The sequence below is a fragment of the Struthio camelus genome, chromosome 2, assembly GCF_040807025.1.
Source record: "Struthio camelus isolate bStrCam1 chromosome 2, bStrCam1.hap1, whole genome shotgun sequence".
NCBI lineage: Eukaryota > Metazoa > Chordata > Aves > Struthioniformes > Struthionidae > Struthio > Struthio camelus.
Window position 1 is genome coordinate 97,761,528 of NC_090943.1, and position 23,062 is coordinate 97,784,589.

Genomic DNA, 23,062 nt, shown 5'->3' on the forward strand with positions numbered 1-23,062 from the left:
CCTTCGCCACCGCAAGGAGACCCTCGCGCGTGCTCACTCGGGCGAAGCGGCTGTCGCGGGGAGGGGCGGGGGGGCTGTTCTTCCCCCCCCCCCCAAACACACCCCATCCCCTTCCTTCTTGCCGAAGGCGCTTGGGCGTTTCCGCGGCCGTTGCCCGCCCCCTGCCCGCGCCCCGCCGTCCCGGCGGCGGAAGATGGCGCTGGGGATTGGCGGGGCGGCGGCGGCGGGAGCAGCGGCGGCGGCGGCGGCGGGAGCGGTTATGCAAACGAGGCTGCCGGCAGCCGGCGCGGACCGCGGCTGAGAAGGGAGGCGACTGGGGCTGCGCCGCCGCCGCCGGACCCTCCTCCTGTGCCTCCCTCGCCGCCCCTGCGCTTTCCCGGCCCCCCGCCCTCGCCGCGGCCCGGCATGGCCGTTGGTGCTCCGCCGTGTCGCTGTGCGCGGCGCTGCGAGGCTGCCAGCCGCCGCTGCCGCTGAGCGGGGCCGCCCGCCGCTCCCGGGAGGGGGGGGGAAAGATGTCGGACACCAAGGTGAAAGTTGCCGTCAGGGTCCGGCCCATGAACAGGAGAGGTAACAGGCGAGCGCCGCGGCCCCGGCCCCCTCCCGATGCCGCGGTGGGGGGGTGGCGGCGGCGGCCGGGAACGAGCCCGGGAGAATAACGTTTGTGCCCCGGCGCCCCCCCTGCCTCCGGCAGCCGGGGTGGGGTGGGGTGGAGGGGGGGGAGGCCGAGGCAGGCGGAGCATCCCCCTTCGCAGCCAGCTCCGTCCCGGGGCCGTGGGGACGATGCCGCCGGCCCTCCGGCGCGCACGTAGGGAGGCGGCGGCGGCCCCCGAGCCGGGGGAGCCCCGGGCGGCGCGGCGCGGCGCGGCGCGGCGGGCGGTGAGGAGGGCAGGGGTGCTCTCGCCGCCGGTGCAGCCCCCTGTCGTGTCGCCTCGCAGAGCTGGACCTGAATACCAAGTGTATCGTGGAGATGGAAGGGAACCAGACTGTGCTTCACCCTCCGCCTTCCAACACCAAGCAGGCAGAAAGGTAAAAAAAAAAAAAAAAGAAAAAAAAACAAACACAAAAATATCAAAGTTAATCGTGTTTCTCATTTAAAAAAAAAAAAAAAAGCCCTGGTCCGAATTCCCGAATTCCTGCCCCACCCTCTCCAGCGTTGGATTAGACGGCAGATGGCTCGTGTGGTTTCGTTAAAGGAGCAGCAATGTTGTAAAGTTTTTACTCGGTGCCTTTCAAAGGCTGCGATGGGGGGAATGGGCTGCGGGAAGCATGTCCTGGCCTCGGGCTGCAAGGGCGAGCGAAAGTGACCACCAGGAGGAATTGCTTCAGTGGGCTTGCGTTATTGGGAAATGAGAATTAGACCTTTCGTTCTTTCTTTGCTTCCTGAGTGGAACTGGAGGTAAACAAATGGACCTGTGGAGGCATAAGATCGCTATTGACCTCTTAAGTTTAAAAGCTGGTTCTTGATTAACTTATCAAAAAATAAGCTATTGATTAGGTAATCAATAGGTTTGGCCTACAGTGTTTTCAGAAATTTTCCTTAAGTGCAGACTGCTAATGAGCTGATGTAACCTGGGTTTTGATTTATGGAAATAAGAAGCAGAATTTGGATTTTCTGCTAGTGATGGTATTTTTTTTTTTTAAAGTTTGTTTACTAGGTTTTAACATATTTGCATTTTAAAAGGCTGTAATTGCTAGATCCTGTATTAACTCAGCGTTATTCTCTGAAGTAGCCTATGAGAATATGCTAAAATAATTTTGAAATCTGGCATTCAGTTATGATGCCCCAGTAAAGAACACTGTTGGAAATATTCCAAAATACCAATGCACTAGACTGAAAAAATAGATCAGAACAGGAAAAGATTTCTTTCCTTTGAGGGAGCGTGGGGAAAGACAGGGAGGTGTGAGAGGAAAAGTTACATTGTATGCTTATCTCTTCAGTTACCTGTTGACCATTCAACTTGCTTGATCTGCTGAATATATTTACTTTCAAGGAGGGTGAAATTATTTGCATGGTTGTAGCCGTCTTCATCTGAACGTGTTCCAACTGTTTAAGGGTTTTTAAGGGTATTTTTGATTGAGTTGGTAAGAGTTATGAAGAAACTGCAGCGTGAGGATTTGGGTTTTCTCAGAGGCAATATGTCATGTTTTCATTGTTTTCCAACAGAAAAGGTCCAAGATTTTACATGAAGACCTTCTCACGTTAATCCAAATGCTGGATTGTATCTATAATCAAATCACTTTAACTTAAATCCAGCTTGCGTTGTCTTCTGAATGGCTACTGTACTGGCCTGAGACTTGAAAGATCTGTACTTGCTTCCTGCTTCTTGCACAGATCTTTGTGTGGTCTTCTACAAGTCTTACTGCCTCTGTGTGGCTTAGCATCCCATCGGTATAATGGAAAATGCTGTTTTTCTTGAATATTCCTCCGTTTATTGAAGTGTGTATATGGTGTCCATCCCAACACTACTATAATATGAGTAACTTTAACTTTCTTTAAAGTGAGTGGATTTGGCAGGTGTAAAACATAAAATGCATAGAGAGTTTACAAAGGAAGAACAGAATCAAGATTTAAAAATTAATATTATAATTATTATTATTTTGAGAAAAAGGCTAATAGATTATTAAAATAAAGAGCCTGTAATGTGTGAATTTTGCCTATTGTGCAAATTGGTCTGCAGATGTTTAGGGAGGCTATACACTGATTCTCTGCCTTTTATCTGGCTTTAATACCTATAACGTGTATACGTTCTCTTAGTTTGAATTGGCTTCTGGCTCTGTGCCAAGAGTCTCATGAGCGAGTTCTGACACTTATGTGCAACCCCACAGCCGAGAGCTGTGTTGGCAGGTGATAGCTGCCCTGCTTGCAGTGCACTGTGAGGTTGGAATTTGGCTGCCTGTTAAACGTTTAACTTGTATGTTGAAGGAAACAACTGTCTGACATGAATGGATTGGAAATACTCAGTCAAAAATACTGATCAGAAGTAACTCCTACTGATGCAGAAATACAATTTGGATACCTGCCATATGTGGTGGTTGTGTACAGTCTACTGAGATGCCTCATGGACTTTCTAGTGCTTTGTAAAGAATCTTAAATTTTATTTACCGTTAAACTGTTGATTTCTACATTTTTACCTAAGATAGTTTAATTTCTCATGATGAAGGATGAATTCTGCTGTTCTTCTATGTGTACCCAAATAAAATGTCTATATAAACAGACTCAGAATTGCTGAGTAGTTGCTGTTTGTACTTGGATTAATGCCTCAGCAGGGTTAGAGATGTCAAATGGTTTGTTGGTTTTCTTTGTGTAGCTTGGTTTTACATAGCTCAACTGGATTTTTCTTTCAGAGCAACCATGTCATCGCAAAAATGATTTCACTTGTTAAGGTGATTAGTTGGTCTTTTGCTACCATATTGCATTGTTTAATATTTTGTTTAGAATTACCTTTCCCTTTTTAACCTTTTATCTTTTTATATGGAACTTTCCTTTATATGGACTTTCCTTTTTTTAGCTGAATGAAAGTACAAGTTTGTACTGCACTTTGGAATAAGAATAAGTTGCTTTCTAAAGCAAGTTTTGTTTTCATGACTGCTTTCTTAATTGAGCTGAAGCCAAGAAGCTGTAGTTCAGGAAGGAGAAAGGAGGGGGGGGGGGAAAGATTTCAGGACCATGCTCTCTATTTGCTTTGTACTCACAGTTATAATTTTAAATGTAATAACAGATTTTTCTAAAGTAAAATTAGATAGCGCACTCATAATCATAACGTTATAAGAACTGTTTTTGGAAGAATACCCAAGATTAGGAAAATGAGTTTTACTAGCTTTGTCTATTTTACAAGTATGGATTTGTTTTTTAGTTGAATCTAAGTTCAGATACATGCTGTTGATCAATCTCTAATTGTATATGTTCTAACTTTAAGCTTCTAAATGATTTTTACATGAGCAAGTAGTGACAGTTTTACAAGTGGTGGAAAAAAAGTAAAATCCAGACAGTGCTATCATTTGTCCAAATTAATCTGCTGTACTGGTGATAAAGCAGCACATTATAACGCGAAGTTAGAGCAGGGTTTCTAACTCCCTCTTCTAACAACTAGATCACGCTGCATTCTTACCTTAACAAAGAAAGCTACAAAATAGTAGTTAATACAATTTGTTACAATTTGATACATTTGTTTTTGTAAGCAGTAGCCCTGTCATTTCCCGTAGGCCAACGATTTTTAGGGTTCGAAACTAACCAAGAAGGAACAGAACTTAGAAAAACCTAACAACCTGAATCTGAAAGGCACTGGAAAATCTTCATCAATTGAAGTAATATTGGACAGTTTAGAAAGGAACAGTCTTCATTAGCTAGTATCAGGTATATCTATGCTGGTGCTGGCAAAGTTTCTGTAAGTTGATTGTTGGGCTTAATAACGTTAACACTTGTTTTACTATTATCGGTAGCAGTAATTCCCTGTGTGTATGCGAATACACATATGCTTGTTTTACTATTATCGGTAGCAGTAATTCCTTTTGTGTATGCCAATACACATATGCCAATGTATATGTGTATTTGTGTGTTGTTTTAGTTCCCTCTCCTGTCTTCTATCCCCTTCTTCTTCCAAACTGGTATGAGTTTCCCTTTCCCCCTCAGAAAGGAATGGACAACATCTCGTCTTTCTGGGAACACTGTGATTTTTTTTGTCTGTCTTCATCTATGGATCTGAATTTCCTTTCTTGTACTGAATTATTTCTGAAGTAATTATTCCAACTAATAGTCTTTTATAAACAGGTATTACCTTTCAAAGCCAGCAGTATATGTCCTACTGTCTTTCTATAAATATTTGTATCTGGTTGTCTGCAATAAGATACAGTATTAAAATCTTTGCATTACAGATGTTATTTTTTAGTATTAAAAAAACTAGAAGGATTTTGCCAGGTGCCTCTTCTGCATTTGATTGTTAAGATATGCTTTCCCCCATCCTTGCTTTTCAGCTTCACCACTTAGGAACATAGGATCTGAAAAGAAAAGTTTTGTTTTGGTTCCCTGACAACAGTTCTTCATGGCATGATCTTTCTTTCTATAATAAACAAAATATTTATCTCAACTGAAATAAACAAGGAACTATGGAGACAGTAAAACTGAAATACTACTTCAACTGTGTAGTCTGACTGAAATAAAAAAAATCATCTCTTGGGCAACTTATTCCATTAAGGCACAGTAGTCATGTGCAAACCCGGTATTATTAAAGATCTTGGGTCAGAAAATAAGAAGTCAGCAGAGTGTGGAGCTGAATATAAAATTGCCATTTTTTTTCAGAGAGCATCTTCCTTGCCTAGAAACGTATTTTAAGACTTTTTTGCTCTGCCTTCTTCCTTCTGCTTTTAGGTAGTGGATGAATAGTGCAAAGACCAAATGCTACTTAGGTAGAACTTTTTTTTTAATATCATTAAATCACTAAAGATTGTGTAGTATATGTATTTTCTTTTGAGTTCTTTAGTAAAATAAAACACCTCTGACTTATTCCCAGTTATTTATCCAGTTTTTGTAGACCATGATACTTCCAAAGATTTTTATCAACCCTGGAAACAAGACTTTAAGGAGAATCTAACAGCTCTGTCTCACCTCCCTTCCCCCCTTCTGCTCTGACTGGGGAAAGCATGATTCTGAATGGTCTTTAGTAGGTAGTCATTCATACGGTTTGTTTTTGATTTATTGCTTTAAACAGCATCAGAGATGAGGAGGTTACTGTTGTAGGGAAGGGATGTGCATTTGTGGTAACGGTCCCTGTTTTAAACTGAACCTTGTGGAAGAAGACAGCTGAAGTAGGACAGCTGCAAATTATTTATGTATCTGAAGGAGTGCTCAAAGAGATAATGTCTTTGCATATTCTCCATGTTATCATCTGTTTGAAGTAGATGATAAAATAACAGCAGGCAGCAACCGTTACCTTTGTCTACAGGAAACTGTAAAAGCAATCTGACTTTGACCTCCTCCGTTAGTATTCCTGTTAGGTGTCAATGTTCAGGATGTGAACTGTTAGCTTTGAACCTTTATGGAAAAGGTGTGCCTAAACTATGAAATGTGTTGTTGGAAAACGGCATTTGAGAATTATTTCTGCAATGCTTTGCTTCCACTGTGGCTCAGGTGGGACACTAGATGTAGTTCCATAAAACTGCTGTTCTTAAATTCCATGTCATTTGAAACAAAATGAAACACAGTATTTTGGATTATAGGTTTCTGGCATGTTCTTTCTAAGGTGGCCTGCAGCGTGGTAAAAAGAACAGCCGTTCTTTTATCGTATTTATAAAATCCAGGCAGCTGTTAGGACCTTGTGCTTTGGTCTTTAAATGGTATAGCTAGAGGAAACTACCATTGGAGGCTGTTGGGGTTGTGAGTGACCGGCTAGGAGTACTTAGCTGGCAGTATTTCAGAACAAAAATAGATCAAGTATTTGAAACAAAGGAAAACCGTTCTTGGTATTATGTTGATTAGGCAGTCATTGCTTTGTAGCCATTCTGTACTTTTGGATTACTGATCATTGGGTTAAAATATTACTATGTAGGACACGGTGAAATGAGAGTTTTTCAGCTTTGAACCTATCCAATTTTTCTGTTGTATGATGTTAGAAATGCTCACACAATGGAACTTGAAAAGATTTTTTGAAAAGATTAACAGGCCATTAGACATGCTTTGCCTCTGTATTTAGTAGGGGCATGTATGCATGCATTTGCTTATTATGGAATCCAGAGATGTTTTTTGAGAGCTGGATTACTGTTTAATCCACCTTGAATCCACCTTGTTTACTGATATGAATTTTAAAAATGTGCAGCTCTTTCAAAATTTTTGTCTTTTTGGTTGGGGATATCAGGACTAAAGGAAAAATTTTATTCTTTCACCTCCATTGCCGCTTTGATATAATTAATAAAGACAGTTTTCTTGTTTCAAAACAAATAATTGCCTTTGCCATATTGTTCCTCTAGTAGGTTTATTGAATGTGCATGTAGTAAGATTTCAGATTTCTAATTAGAGTCACTATAATTTAACAGTTTTACAAATGTCATTTTGTAAAATATTGTAGTTACCCTGGTGTGGCTTACATTCAGAATTCTTCAGCATGTACTTAAAAAAATCCTCCTTCCACAAAACTTACGCTTAGAAAAGAAGCAGTACACACAAGCTTCCATTCAGTGAGGTCTACAAATTCCATAGAATTGGGATGCAAATCTTGGTGTAGATTTTTGGTGATAATGTGAATTCCTGCTTGGTCTCAGTTCTGCAATGCAGTATGCACAGACTAGCATACGTTATTCGGTGTGTCACTGTGGTGATAGTTCTAGTAATAAGATTAGAGCTAAATCTTTAAACTGACAAATGTACTTTGTTGCCATTGTGTTTATGAGACGTTCTTAGCTTTGAAGTCATTTATTCCTCTAAAGTTGGGTGCAAATCGAGTAGCAGTGGTAGTAGTCACCTCACTGGCTGTGTTGCCAGTGTGCCTTGCGTGGAAAGACTGTCCTTAATGGTGGGAAACTAGTTCTTTGCTTATTTGGCCCACGCAGTTTGAAGCTATTAAAGGAAACAGTTACTGTCTACTATAGCGAAATGCCAGCTGCTGCAGCAGTGCTGAACAGATTCTGTTGTTTAACTGAATGGCTTCTGTGATTGCTCAATTCCTTGTACTTTGTGTTAGGATCCCTGTTACCAGCTGCAAAAGGTCTAGAAGGCTGTTAAAGAAAGTGTGAAAGTGTCTGCTGGAGACAGGGAGAGTTGTACTTGTTCAGAACTGCATAGACAAAGAGAAGACCCCTACTGTGCAATAATTTGCACCACAGGAACTCAGTATCAAGTTAACTGGAGACCTGAAGCACCACGTTAACAAAAACGGCCATGCTTTTAGTTGGAAGTAATTTTGCTATCTCTTATGAGAGATGTGGAAGGGATTTAAATGTGTTCAGTCGTTGCTATATGACTGTGATATGAAATTGGTCATCAGAGCTTGAGGTCTTTTGGAACTTGAGCTCCTGGTGCATGTCTGTATGATCTTTCTGTGGTGTGTGATGGATATTGCATGGGAATTGAGGGAGGAGCTTGATGAGTTAACAACAAGCAGATTAAAAGTTTAGTATATGAGGATCAGTCAGAAAAATGCGTTGCTGACAGAAGTTAAAAATCAATTATACGAGCTCAAGATCTCTGTGCTGGTGAAGAGCGGGAGGAGTTGCATAATCTGTTTTCAGTGCCATGGAACGTGTACCTTTACTTCGTTTCTCCCTTTTTGGGAAAGGGGAGTGAGTGGCTTTCTAAAGCTGTTGTGCTTGGTTAGTGTTAATTAGTTATTAGTAGTTATCACTAATTGATTAGTGGAGTTCTGACCTTTATTTTTGATAGTTACCTTTTAATCTAAAGTGTGAAGTTTGGATAACTGAGGCTTTTTAAATTAATGAAATTCATAACCATGTCCTGAACAAATAAATTCCCTCGTCATCAACCTCACCCTTTATTTGTCATTTTGGTACAGCCTGAACAGAGACATTCTAAGCATAAATATCCTTACTAGATATACCTGCATCTTCCTCAGATAGTGTTATGTTAGTGACTTGCGAGGTGTAAACTTTTTCAGTAGGAGCTAATCTGAATGTACCATCTCTTCTCATGTAAATCACCATATGGCTATCATACGGTAACAAACCCTAGTCGTTAATAATTTTTAAGTAATTATCATTCTCTAGTTACTTATTTGCTACTTGAGTATTACAGGAATAGCTCAGGACAAAGATTTATACCTCAGTTACTCTTCTGACAGATTAAGCTATGAATAGATTTTCGTACTCAGTAATGGTACTGTACTTATTTTGGGGCATATCTGCACAGCAGTGGAAGGGTGTGTTTGAAACACTGCTGGCGTACTTATGTTAGTGAATGGTAGCTAACATAGATAATAATAATGAAGACATAGCAAACAGGCTTATTGTGCGCTCTCAACGGAGAGACATGCCTAGGGTCTGTTTTCTAGATGATGGCCCACACCAAACCTATGCTGCTGTCTCTTCGCATTTGGTAACAGCACAGGTCGTATGCTTGTACTGGCTTACTTGAGATACATGATGTTATTGCATCTTCTTTTTGCGCTATATGTATATCCCGAGAATTTTAAAGCATTTTGTAAATGTGAGTCAAGTCACCTGCTGTGGCTGGAATGGCGTGCTTACCCGTACATGTATTTATGAAGATAGTGTTTAATATACTAAAAACTACCAGGATGCATTGTTAATTGTAAGCTTTATAGAAAGCCATCGTATGATGTTGTCCAAATAATGTGATATTTTGTTTTAAAAAACACATTACTGAAGATGTCAACGCTTAAAAGCTTGTTTCCTTAAAATATATTGTACTAGAGGATATTTTAGATTTGCAAGTAACATGAAAGAACATATGCGATATCCCTTTTATTGAGGGTACAGTTATTGTTGAGATTAAACTTTTTCTCCTGTAAGGCTTCAAAATTCTGAATCTATTTCCTGAGCTACTAGAATAATATTCCAAGCATTATGTGTAAGTATGCGGAGGTGTCTGTTTTGCCTAATATTTGTTGTATGATGACAAGGAAAAGCAGATCTTGAATAAGAAACTGCAGTAGCTGGCACTTCTTCCTACATGGGTTCTGCTTTTCCTCTACCTTCATGGTTAAAATTAAGTCATGTGCAGTGTAGCTGAGAAGGCCTTTCATGGATTGAGTGTGATGGAAGGCAAAGTTTCTTATCTGTGAAATTAATGGATTTGTACAGTGACTTGCAGTGGTTATAATGTGGGTTTTAATACATCTGAATTTTTATTTTGTTGAATTTTACTTCAAACTCAATTTTACTTTGTGAGTCAAAAGCCAAGATGACTTTTAGCTAAAGATAAGGCAACAGAGCTTTCCAGTGGAGGTGCAGAGCATGCTGGCAGAATTTTTTTGCTGACCAAGACGATTTACTTCCCTAAATGAGAAGCATTCTGGTTTACTTTTGAAAGTCTCTTTGTCAGCATGTGCTGATGTAACTTTTTTTTAACGTATGCAATGTGATGTAAGCTTGCAGCACTCCGGACTTCTGTTGACTGAGTAGTATCACCTCCCTGAATGATGCAAGTCCTAAATGTTTTGATATTTTCCCTTCCTGTCATGCCATGTTGTCATTTTGTAACCAGACTGAAACAGAAAAGAGCCATTTGGTGCAATAAAATAAATGTTCTTATACTTTGTGTATGCAGCTGAGGAGGTTAATGCATTAGTTATGTATCCTCGGGACGCTCAGTGAGTAGATAGATTTCAATACTTCTATAAAGAGAACTTGGAGGTTATGTAATGGAGTAAGAGCGGAAACCACTCGCAGTCTCCAGCAGTTTGCTATTGCATTGCATTGAGATAAAGAGATGGTTCTGAAGACGTAGTTAGAAGCGTATCGCAGAACTTGGACCCTTTTGATTTTGCCATTTTGGAGCTTCTTACCATGACCACAGCTGATAAGCTATTCTGGAATAAACTACACAGAAAACAATCTGACATTTCTCATAGTTCTCATTAAATTTAAAAGGGGAAAGTTTTTGATAGTTCTCTTCCTTCTGGTGTAAATCTAATCCTTGTCTCTGTCCTGTCTGCGTTCTTGATTGGAACATCCTTGAGAAATGCTGCTTCAGCATCTATGGAGAAGCTGACACGTAAGAAAATTCTGAAGGTGGCTCGTTAATGGATTTGCTGCTGACATGGTAGAATATAGGGAAAGGATACTTAGGGACTAGAATTGAAAGGAAGGGAGATATAGAAATGGATGCTCAACACTATGATGAAACTCATCAAACAATGCAGGTGCTGGGGAGAAAAAAAAGGTGTCCTGTAAATTTTTCTCCTGTCCTGTTGAAAATGTTGTGTGTGAGAAACTGGCAGTCTTTGAGGCAATACTGCATTCTTCATATGTGCCCTGGTCAAGATCCAAGTTGAGAACAAAAAGGAAAATAAGTTCGGGTACACAGATCAGTGAACACTGGATAGCTTGCCATGTACTTTCTTTGTCAAGAACTTCGAAATACCCAGTGTTTTTGCTGTTTGAGGTGTTCCTAACCTTGCAGTTAAGTTCACGTGTTATGTTCCTAAATTTGTTTGCATGGTTGTAATGTATTTTTAACACTGAATATCTCCTATTTGTTGTATGAAACATCTGTCATGATTGGGAATCAGTTTTTAAACTGTCTGTGAAATAATTCACTCAAAAGAAATGCTTGTATGTCAGTCAAAAAGATGATGAAAAGGTTTTTGAAGATATAGCACTTAAGTGCTCTCTTAAGGTTTTGTTCAGCCAAACAGTATCTTGATGTTTTTATTTACTGCTTTTATGAATGCAACAGATGTTCTATCCCTCAGATAATTCACAGACAGAAGCTTCACATATGTTTCAAGGAACGCAGTCTACCTTGCTGAAATTTCAGCAGCGACTGCTCGTTGCAGAATGATGTCTTGCAACTTAGTGCTAGTTTAAACACAGAAATGCAGGTCCCCAATGTTGAAGTGACTGAAGGCTCTCAGCATTTTGCAATTTTAATGGGTTTCTGAGGTATCTTCTGCTGTGTGATTTTTACCCATGTTATCAGTTTTTATTTTAGAATTTAAGTTACCTGAGTAAGAAAGAAATTCATGGCTTGTCTGCAAGACTGACTAGGGTAGACTTTGAAAATGCTCTTGCGCTCACATGACCAAAGTGTAAATGTGTTTTATGAAAATCACTCCAAATCAATTCATCTTAATCTTTCAACCTTTGTTAAAAAGGGTGTTATGGGATTTCTGGAGGTTCTCACAGTTTTGAAAGTGGAATTTTAAATGCTTACTCTTTTCTCAGTTTTTCTGCATCTTTGTCATAGTTCAGAGAATACATAGGCAAGTAAGCTAATGACCTAAGTGACCTCTTGTCTATTTGCCTTGGTTGTGATTAAAAAAGAGGAAAATAAATGCAAAGTCTTTCTCTTTGTACTTTGAAATGAGCTATTATCCTAAAAGATATTGCACAATTAGCTTTTGAAAGAAGATTTTTTTCATCAGCAGTGATGGAAATGAAAGATAGCAGAAATGTTAATGATATGCAGTTGTGTTATGTAGGAAAAGGAAGAAAACTCAAACTAAATTAGACTTCATTTTCTTATTTTTAAGAAACATTCATGCCATTGCTTAAGATCAATAACTTAAGAGTCTGACAATCTGTTGGCTGGTAGCTATAATGAGCAATGTCAGAATTTGGTAAAGCGTAAGATGAGTGTTTGGTTAGCCTAGGAAACTTTTAGTTTTTTCAAATAGTAGTGGAAAAGCTGCGTATTTGAAGTACAATTATCATTCTACTTTGCATCCAAAATATGAGGTAAATTTACGATTCCCTAAAGAACTCTTGCTATAAATGGAAAGAGTGTGTGCTGTGTGCTTTTTGTTTGTTTTTCTCTTAGAAATCTGTATTGGGCAATTTGTGATTCTTTTCAGAATCATTTTACTGTTTTTTGTTTTTTTTTTTAACTTTACTTTTCCATGTGAAGCAGGTTGCTTCTTTGCTTCGGTACTGTTGGTCTAAGAGCATTTGATAAAGAATGCTTGCCTTAGCTGCAGCTTCCCTTGTAGCTTATCTTTCTGCTCATGCTCTTTTACTCTCAGGTCTAAGTTTGCAGATGTAGTAGTTGAAAATAAATTGTGAACTGGTCTGGAGTTACTAACCAGAAAATGTGACTTTCAGCCATTTTTTTGGAGTAGAACTGCTATTTGAGCAGAAAGGAGATAGCTGAGTCCTTATTGTATTAAAATTTGCTGAGAACTGCTGCTGCTGTAAATTTAGTAAAATTATTAGTGATAATGTCCGGAGTAGGAAAGCTATACTGGAAAGTTCATGTGATAAATTTCATTTGAAAATAATTTTGAATTTAATTCTGCATTTGCCAAATCTGAATTTTGTTTGCTATTTTGCTATTAGCCTATTTTATTCCTTCACATTCTTAGTTTAACTTTTCTAACAAAAACCTGCTGACCTCAGTACTACTTCTCAGATGACTAATTAATATAATGCCTGTCAGAGTTCAGAAACTTTGCTATGACTTTCCACAGTGTTGCCAATTGACCTACTTATTCTGAGCCTTTCTTCCTTAACATATGACTTCTTATAGTCTTGTAAGAATTTTTTTCAACGTTTTGAGATGCCACATGTAATTCTGTTTTATCTCTTCTAGCTTGTATTTGCATAACTGTATTCAGTATGCAGGCAAATCTTTAGGTAGAGGCTCTAGGCTGTGGGTTATTTATGGCAGAGATAATTAACTGAGTCACAGCTCCTGAAACAGAGGAATTGCGTTTCTTTAGCAAGGCCTCTCTGCCTCCCATGCAGGGTCAGATCAGAAGTCTCAATGCTGGACTCTTACAACCAGGATGCATAGTGCAAATATTGGGCAGCTGTGGATGACAAGCATGCGTCTAGCAAGACTTTGTTAGCTTGTGCTCCGTGCTTGTTTGTGGCTGTCCCTGTGAACTTGGAAATGGGAAGAGGTGGCAATGATGGTGATCCCTAGCAGTGCTAGGGATAGGAAGGGGCAAAAAGTAGGTAGGCATGGGCTTTCGCTGCTCAGTTCTACTAGTTCAGATGCAGTACAGACTGAGCCACATGTTCAAGTAATGGCACCAAGCTAATGGGACTCCTAAAACTCAGAGTGCAGGGACTTACTGTCCAGAGACACCCAGATGGCTCTGTAGTGTTGATTCTGTGACTGGGTATGTCTGCAACACGCTCCCTAGTGTACACCATGTTATCTGATGTTTTCCATTATCAAGAGTTTCAGCCTACAGTTATCATGAGTAATAGAGTTGACTGTAAATTACATCACAGAAGGTTCTAAATGGAACTAAAGCTATGTATTAACATTTTAAGTAGAATTTAAACTCCTTCATTAACTCTTAGAAACTTTACTGCAAAACTGGGTTAGACTCCCATTTTTCTTATATAAGCTTATTGACCTTATTGTTTGAGTTGAATGTTAAATTTAAAGCTTGGGTATTTGCAGCACCAGGAAAAGTGTTCAGTAGAAAAGAATACATTTTTCACTGTTCGTTCCAATCTATGAGAGAGAGAATCTCCATTCCGTTACTGCAGTACAGGATCGTTTCCACACGCTTCATATTCTATTACAGAAACCTAGACCTCACTACTTCAATTGGCTCTGAGCAGATGCCAGCATGGGCTATGAAATGTACTTCAGTGTCTGGGTTAGTATGCAGATGGCTGGGCCCAGTTGCCAAGCTTGACTTACCAACATTCAGGCTGTTTAAATATATACAACTAGTCTTTATACTAAACCTCATGGTTTCTGTGCAAGCAGATCCACAGATAAAAGCTTATGCCTTTCTCTGTTATTGTTTGATTTCATCCTTTCTTCTTCTTCTACCTTTCTTCCCCCTGACCTTATACTGCATTCTTCTATGCTCTATAAGATGTTACTTAAAATGTTATCTCTAGAAATGACAGCATATTAGAATGAAGAGATTGAGTGCTGTTGGCAACTCCCAGCAGTGCTCTGCTACTTATTCTAAATTGGAAGCTTTGTTTAAATGTAATCTCTTTTGCAGTTAATAGTGTAACGTGTGCACGTTGCTTGTGTCTCAGCTCCTCTGTCTGCTTTCTGAGCCTCACTGTTCTACTAGTAACTTACCCCATAGTTTAATTGTAGGATGACCCTGCTTTCTAATTTACAGTTCCTTGTTTTGTTTTTCTGCTATGTAAAGACAAATCCTATAAAGGAATTATTTTTTTTTTCTCTTTTCCATATGCAACTGTGTTCAGCATTTCAGCATGCTACCGCTGAGTTTGAGCTAGAAAGCCTAGCTCGCTGGTGTAAAACCCCAGCGGATTTCTGCACGGTGACGCAGGCTCCCCTTTTTCTCAAACTCTTCCTTCCTTAGCTTGGAGCGCTGCTTTGCTCACGGTATCCTGCAGCACTGTATCCAGGCTGTGACTGTGCCTTCATTTGGTACCTGACCAGGTGCTCTCCACCATTTGAAAGTGTCCGTGCATGCTCTGTTTCTAGACATTAGCTGGTTTTATCACCAGTTTTTGGCTTTGTTTTGCACCTGAGCTAATAAATCTGGCTGGACTTTGTGTCTGCTTTTGTCTGCTACACAATAACCCTGCAGCATGGATACAATTATCCCAGGCAATGGTAGTGGGAACATACTTCAAACAATTTATAAGTTTCAGTATAATAATACTGTAGTGTTCCATGGTCTGTAAACAAATGTTCATAAAATGAATAGCTGTTCAATCTGAGCATTTTTGAGCATCACAGCTCAAAAAACATTTTGAGGGGATAATGCCATTGGCTGCAAATCAAGAAGGAAAAAGAACCAGGGAAGAGTTGAATAAGAATGAACAATTTGAAATAAAGAATCATTAGCATATCTTTTAAAAAATATTTGAACTGTAGATAAACTTTGGGCTATTCTAGTAAGATTCCACTGAGAACACTGCATGTTGATTGGGCATGTTATGTTTAAATGTAAAAGTGCGTCTGTAGAAAAACAGAATTTTTAAGTGAATCACTTTACCAACAGCTGTAAGGCTGCTAGTCAGAGTTCAGGACAACTCTGCTTATGTATTTTGTAAAGGTTCATGTGTGATGTTGTCTGTCATTAAGAAACAGAAGAGTTGCATAATCTAGGAAATCTGTTTGGAAAGGTGATTATGATCACTGATTAATTTTGACCACGCTGTCTCAAGAATTTGGTATCAAAATTACTTGGCTCATCTGTATAAAAATTTTATTTTCTCCTTTGCCTATAAACAATTATAACATCCAAAAGGATGGAAAGCCAGATTTTTGTTAATAATAGTTACGTGGAATATAGAGGCTAGATTCTAAATCTCCTTACTTCCTATTGTCTAATGTCGTCCTTAACCGTGTGTGTATTGTCAATCACCGTGTTCTGTGCAGCTTAACCCTTGCTGATGAGTTGGAAAGGAGACTCAACCTTTCCTTAGCGGCTTTGAGTCTGAGAATAGAATCCTGATTTTTTGCTGCCAAAGTCAGAATGTCACTGCAGATTCGTAGGGCGAGTTCTTTGTAGTGAAAAGACAATTATCTCAGCTGGTCATTTTTCAAAGAAAAGTTTATCTTTAAGTTAATCTGATAAATGACTATTTCGAGTAGATTACCATGTTTTTAGGGAGAGCAGTATGTGGAATAAACTGACGAGCAGAGGTTTGGTGTGGCAGGTGAAATATGAAAGACTTTAGGGAAGTAGTTGAACTGGGCATGCTTGTGTGAAATACTGATCTTCTAGGGAATGGGATAGGCTCAGCTGAAAATTAAAATAGATTTTTAATGCTTTTATGATTACATTTTAAATTGGTTTTGGTATCAAAGGCTTCAAAAATTTAAATCCCTCTTTTCAGAGTTGCTAAGTTTACAGGCAGAAAAAAAGAATCTAGAGATTTTAGTAAGTAAATGTAACAAGTTAGAGGTCTCTGTAGGTTGCGCCACAATTGTATACAAGTTTTAGTTTCAAAAGATTGAAACAATGGGCATTCTTTTCTGTGTCTTTTTTTTTTTAATATTTGACATAATGTTTTTGAAATGGAGACATCTTTTCAGAGTTTCTGAGCGCTCTACTCTCAAACTCAAAGGGAGATCAAAATGATCGGTTCTGAGAATGTCCTTGCTGTCAGTAGGACACTTCTCATTGTGTTTCCAACATCCTTGAACAAAGCATTCCAGTTTTCTATATGCCATCAATTACAAGTAATTATTGTGGCAAATTAGAGTTTGGCTGGATTTTCTTTTTGAAAGTTAAGGTTATCATCATGTGTATTGTAATCTAATAATTCTGTACGTGGTAGATCTGACTTGAAGTTCTGCTTCTGAGGAAGGTAAGTGTATTGTGCATCTCTTTTCATGCTGAGCATTAGAATTCAGAAGATCAAGGTATGAATGAGTGCTGGAATTCAATGAGAAACGTGCAAAATTGTCTTATTCATTTATAGCTTACATATTGGAATATCTTTCACATAACCTTGAAATACAAAATATGGAACTGCAAAGAGCTTAAAATAATTGGTCAAAGCAGCAAAGATTTACAGTCCTTTCATCATGCAGCTCCTCTTAGTGCATTGCAAGAGTATGAGGAAGAACCTATGCCATCTACTTAATTCTTTTTCAAGCACCTGTGGAGGTAAAACACTATATCTCTAAAGTATATATTCAGTTCACAGGTTGCTTCAGGAGACTTGTCTGGTAGGCACACGTATGGTATCAAGATTTTTTTCTGACTTTCTTCTCATTGTAGCATGCTAATAGTCATCAGTATAAAATAACACTAATACTTCTTTTTTTTTTTTTAAGAATAGATACCAACTAATTTTAATTATTTGGGTGTAGCTTTTTAATTTACGTATTACTAAAGAGAAGCTTGGGCCTTCAAGCTGTTTTTGCGTATCAATGTTAATTTGAAGTCTAAAGCTGCAAAAAGGAGCAAATAGCAATGTACAAATTACATGAAATTGTTGCTTTAGGATGGCATTTCTTCTGTGCAAGTAATGCGAGTTATGTTAAACCTCTGTAGGCCAGGCAAAGTTAACTACCTTGCAGTTGCTTTGTGCAGGCAGCTACTGTGGCTCACTTGATTCTTGGTAAATTGATTATGGGTCTGAGCTTATTAAAAATACTGCTACAGAAAATTAATGGCTTTTACAACCATTACTATACAGCATATGATAAATTATGCAGAGATAATATCTGCAAAGGAAATATTCTTTGCAGGCACTTTATGCAGTGATCACTAGGTTTACATAGTGTTAAATTAATGTTAAAGCTTTTCACTTGTAGAGCCTCTAATTTCCTCCACCGCCCCCCTAAATGTTATTGGCTGGTTTTGGATGCCTGTAGTTACTGTGGCTTCATATATTAATATGATCATCATAGCTCCCCAAAACATAATACGGAGAATTAATACTCATTTTTACTATATTAGAGTTCTTAATTGTTAAAATCCCAGAATTGGTCTTTTATTGACTGATTGCATCCTGTATTTTGATGTTACATCTGCTTTAGTTGATGTGTTAATGTTGGATCAAAGCTTCTCCTTCTTTCTTAGAGTTGCTTAGGTAATTGGATATTACTCTCTTAGGGGAATGTGTTCATTAAGATGAGAGTTGAGAAATGTATGAATGAAAGCTGACAAAGTTGATTGGTCCTCTGACAGTGGTGCTATTTTTCTTCAGTTTCCATACCTACAAAAGAGACTATTTTTCAGACTGCACTGCACCTGTTTGTGAGGCATATAAACAGAATTTTTTATCGCATAACAAATTTTAATTGACATTTGTTTCTAGTGTTGGTAGCATTTTTTAATAGAAAGAAAGATGAATTTTTAAAAGACAACGCAAGGGAACCCCATGTAAGAGGTCAATCAGTTCTTGGTCTCAGTGCAGATTTGTCAGACAATACCATATAATAGCTTAAAAAGTAAATATTTTTTGAGATAATTGAAGTTAAAAAAGTGAGATCAGATTAATCTGGAGTGTATTTATCAACTCATTAATCTCTTATTTTGAAACAGTCCTCTAAGCTTTATGCCTTATGCCTGAAGGGGCAAGAGCTGGCTCACCGGGACAGTCTGTTCTTCTGCAGCCTGTTCCCTGGATGTCTGCAGGTCCAGACAGAGGATGACTGGGTGAATTGTTCTATCAGCATACACCTGGTTGCCTTTTTCCAAGTATCCTGTTGCCCCTTACCTGCCATGTGAGTGGAATTTTTTCTGCCCAGCAGGCCAACCTTACTCCTGCTCTCCAGACATGGAAAAATTACCAAAAAAATGAAGCTGTACTGTTCTTATACTAACACTGTTTGTTTATTGGACTGGGGTCTACTAGTATATGGGGAAAAAAGTCAAATTGTGGTGGCATTCTAGATTCAAGGTATACAATATAGAAATCTGTTTTCTGAGTCTCAGTAGTTGGTGATATTTCTCGTTGCAGTAGGTGGGGCTTGCAGACAGAAATAGTCTAAACTGGTTGTGATCCTTTTCATTTTGCATAAACTGGTAGTCAGTTCTGCCGCTTTCTCTTCTACAGCACAACTCACCAAGGAATGGAGGTTACAGGCTTTATCTACAGGAAGTTGAACTGAGTTGTAGAAATCAAACTTAGGGGTTAGATTGAATGACCTTGAGCTCAAAAGTGTGATCAGATGTTGCTTTGCACATCACCTGAAGTGACTTCAGAAGCTACTACGCTTCAGCTGTTTATTACTGTGTCCCGAGAGTAAATTTCAGTGTTAAGTAAAACAGCCTTGCAGACTTGAGGAAACCAGATAGGCTTTTTCTTTTGCCTTTGACTGTCCCGTGCTTCTCCTCTTACTGGATTGTCTGGTGAGATAACTTAGCCTCCTTTCTGCAATGCAGAAGGTTTTTTTCGCCTTCGGCAGAGTCCAAGATCAATTGCCTTGGACAAAACTGAGACAGTGGTTGCCTTTGATGGCCTCTGGGCCTTTGGTGTGAGGAACTGTGCCAAATGGAAAACGTCTTTTGTCTTCAAGGCCTGCACTAAGAACTACACCTCTTATCTTTTCTTTCCTCAAGCCTGTGCCTCAGGGTGTTAGTGGGGTGGATATTAGCAAATTGGGAGAAGTGTAGTATGAACAGTTAAAAAATAAGTAGTTTCATCTGAGTCAAAGAATGGAATTTCAGAGGTTTGAGAAGTATGTGATAATCCATTTCAGTAACCGTTTGTAGAATATTTAACATACTTCTGGCTTTCTCTTTTTTTGGCAGCTTTTGAAGTTTTCACTCCTATTTTGTTCAGAATTTGTTTTCTACAATAATTCGTGGTGTTCTTTGGAGGAGCTCTGTAATCAGTTCTCTTAACATGCTCTTCTCTGTATGGGCAACAAGTTGGTTGGTTTGTTTTCCAGAGCAGGTATGCTGTAATTGGCAAGTCCCTTCAGGGCAAAGTAACGTTTAATTTATTGGGGATCTTAACCTTTCTGACTTCTGTTTTTATCTTTGCTCTTAGGTTTTACTTGTCTTTTTCAGGAACCTGCTCTAATCTCAGTTAATTTGATAGTGCTTCTTAAGTGAATGATTAAATAGCAGATTTAACTAGTCAGTCACTTCTCCAAAGGGGATATTATCACTTTTATTTCTCCATTTCCCTTCCTTGCCAGGTCAAAGTTCCTTGAGCTTTGGAGTAGAGTAGTGTACCATAGGGTTCCTAGATCTTAAAGGTCGGTGAATGAGTTTCTTTGAATACTTGGCTATTTACCAGAACAACTAGAAGGAAAATGTTAATACTGATGCCCTCCTTTTTTTCTCGTAAACTATTCTGTATATATTCCCAGATTGGTTAGCAAGTTTAAATTAAATTTAAAAAAAAGAATTTTACCTTTCATATCCTTAGGTCGCTGCTCCCTTACTCAGAATATTAGTGAATTTCAATAGCATGTTGAAATTTTGATGTGCATTTTAGTTTAAATGTGAAACTAGGTAGAGTTTCAGTACAAGAAGACAACTCATTTGCTGAGCTGAAGTGGTAAATTCAAATATATACAAAACAATATTCTGAGTTGCCCTTGTAAAGTGTAAGATGGTTAATTAACCTTTCCTTTTTTTTCGTGTGCATGTCTATTAGCTAGGACCACCCCCTTCTACACTAGCTTTTTCTTTGGTATCCCTGTGTATTTGGGCTCAGCAGTTTATTGAAAGATAAGAATCAGAAATGACTTTGAAATATAGAAAATCGAAACATTTTACAAATGGAAGAGGGCTGACCACTCAGAAGTACTACGCTGGATGGTAGCTATAGGAAGATGGCAGATAGCTCATAATCCATAATGCTCTATCTCAAGAGGATTTGTTAGGAAAAGTGTAGGGGAGAGCAGTGTTTGTTCTTCTGAGGGAGCACAATAGAATTGGAGTTCATGGCAGCTCATAAAAGAGGGAAAAACCCCTAGGCAGCGTAATGGGAACGAAAGCAGTAAAGTTTCTAAAAACTTCTACTGTAAGTTCAGAGCAATTTTAATTAGTAACGTTTTTTTTAAACCTTTGAGAAGAGGCAGACTGACCTGCAGCATGAGGAGCCTAATGTGTTCTCATAAAATTCTGTATGTTAAAATCATTTTGAAAGAGTAGCTTATTTAAAAAAAAAAAAATCTTCTAGGTATACTGCATAATGTATGTAAATCAAGATGGAAACCATTTATATTGTTATGAATTAACTGTATGCCACTCAAAAAAAAAAAAAAAACCTCACACATTGGTGGTAAGATTTTTTTTTTTTACACTTCTTATTGAGCTACTTGGCCTTCTGTAATCAATGAAAAGTGGTGTTTGGTGTTCTCTGGCAGCAGATTACATGCTGACACATGATGTGAAGATTCATGGAAAGCTGATTCAGTTTTTAGATGCTATTAAGGAATCTGTCTTCTTTTGATGGAGGTCTCTTGTGGTAGGCTAGTCTTCATTTTTTAAGGCCTTTCTAACTTCATTGTACTACTTACATGCAGGCAGGTATAATCTGTATGGTTTCTTTGTGTGCCTGAACGTTGAAGAGATTTAAATCAAGCTTTGTAGCACATAATAATGCTACTATTAATATTTAGAAATGGAATGAAAATAGATTTTTACATTCATTTTTTAGCCAGATAATGAGTCTCTGAATTCTGGTTCAAATTAACTTATCAGTTTGGTCAGCTGGTCAGGATATTGAGCTACTTTAAATCCAAATATATTATACAAATATATGTATATATATATTTGTTCAAAGCAATGGTTAAAGAAATCAAGAAATTATCACAAATGTATATTTAATAAATTATCAAAAAGTTGCACATACTAAGTTATTAAAATTGTTTCCTTAGTTTTGATATCTACTGATACCTACAGTATGATTGCTGTAACTTCAGGGAGAAGAGGGGATGAAAGCCCTCTGAAGTGTGGGTAAATTCCATTTTTAGTATCTCAGTTGTGCACCTAGAATTCTGCAATTTGCAAGTAGGGGAACATAAAATTGCCTGATGCATCTAGGATGATAAATTGTGGTGCAGAGTCTAGTTGGAGGCCTGTAGCTAGTGGTGTCCCCCAGGGGTCAGTCCTGGGTCCAGTCTTGTTCAACTTATTCATCAGTGACCTGGAGGAAGGGACAGAGTGCACCCTCAGCAAGTTTGCTGATGATACAAAACTGGGAGGAGTGGCTGACACACCAGAGGGCTGTACTGCCATTCAGAAAGACCTCAACGGGCTGGAGAGCTGGGCAGAGAGGAACCTCATCAAGTTCAACAAAGGGAAGTTCAGGGTCCTGCACCTCGGGAGGAATAACCCCGTGCTGAGGGCTGACCTGCTGGAAAGTAGCTCTGCCGAGAAGGACCTGGGAGTCCTGGTGGACAACAAGTTAAGCATGAGCCAGCAGTGTGCCCTTGTGGCCAAGAAGGCCAATGGGATCCTGGGGTGCATGAGGCAGAGTGTTGGCAGCAGGTCGAGGGAGGTGATCCTGCCCCTCTCCTCAGCCCTGGTGAGGCCTCCCCTGGAGTACTGTGTCCAGTTCTGGCCTCCCCAGTACAAGAGAGGCATGGCACTACTGGAGAGAGTCCAGCGGAGGGCTACAAAGATGATGAGGGGACTGGAGCATCTCTCCTCTGAAGGAAGGCTGCGAGAGCTGGGCCTGTTCAGCCTGGAGAAGAGCAGACTGAGAGGTGATCTCATCAATGTGTGCAAGTATCTGAAGGGGGGGTGTCAAGAGGATGAGGCTCTTCTCCGTGGTGCCCAGTGACAGGACCAGAGGCAATGGACACAAACCGAAACACAGGCAGCTCCATCTGAACACGAGGAAAAACTTCTTTCCTGTGAGGGTGACAGAGCATTGGAACAGGTTGCCCAGAGAGGTAGTAGAGTCTCCTTCCCTGGAGATATTCAAAACCTGCTTGGATGTGATCCTGGGCAATGTGCTCTAGATGACCCTGCATGAGCAGAGTGGGTTGGACTAGATGATCTCCAGAGGTCTCTTCCAACCTCAACCGTTTTGTGATTCTATGAGTATTCTTTAA

The 23,062-nt window shown here is 39.3% G+C and overlaps 1 protein-coding gene across 6 annotated transcripts in view; it reads left to right on the forward strand.

Moving 5' to 3' along the window:
- Positions 1 to 45: 45 nt before the first annotated feature.
- The window catches only part of KIF13A (kinesin family member 13A), a 119,537-nt gene continuing 96,520 nt past the window's right edge, over positions 46 to 23,062 (forward strand). For 4 of the 6 annotated variants that reach the window (XM_068931712.1, XM_068931713.1, XM_068931718.1 and 1 more), the window contains exons 1-2: positions 46 to 567; positions 936 to 1,026. In XM_068931712.1, coding sequence (XP_068787813.1) covers positions 513 to 567; positions 936 to 1,026 — 146 coding nt within the window. In that variant the 5' untranslated portion in view covers positions 46 to 512. The remainder of the gene's footprint in view (positions 568 to 935; positions 1,027 to 23,062) is intronic. The other 2 variants (XM_068931714.1, XM_068931716.1) reach the window with 2 other exon arrangements.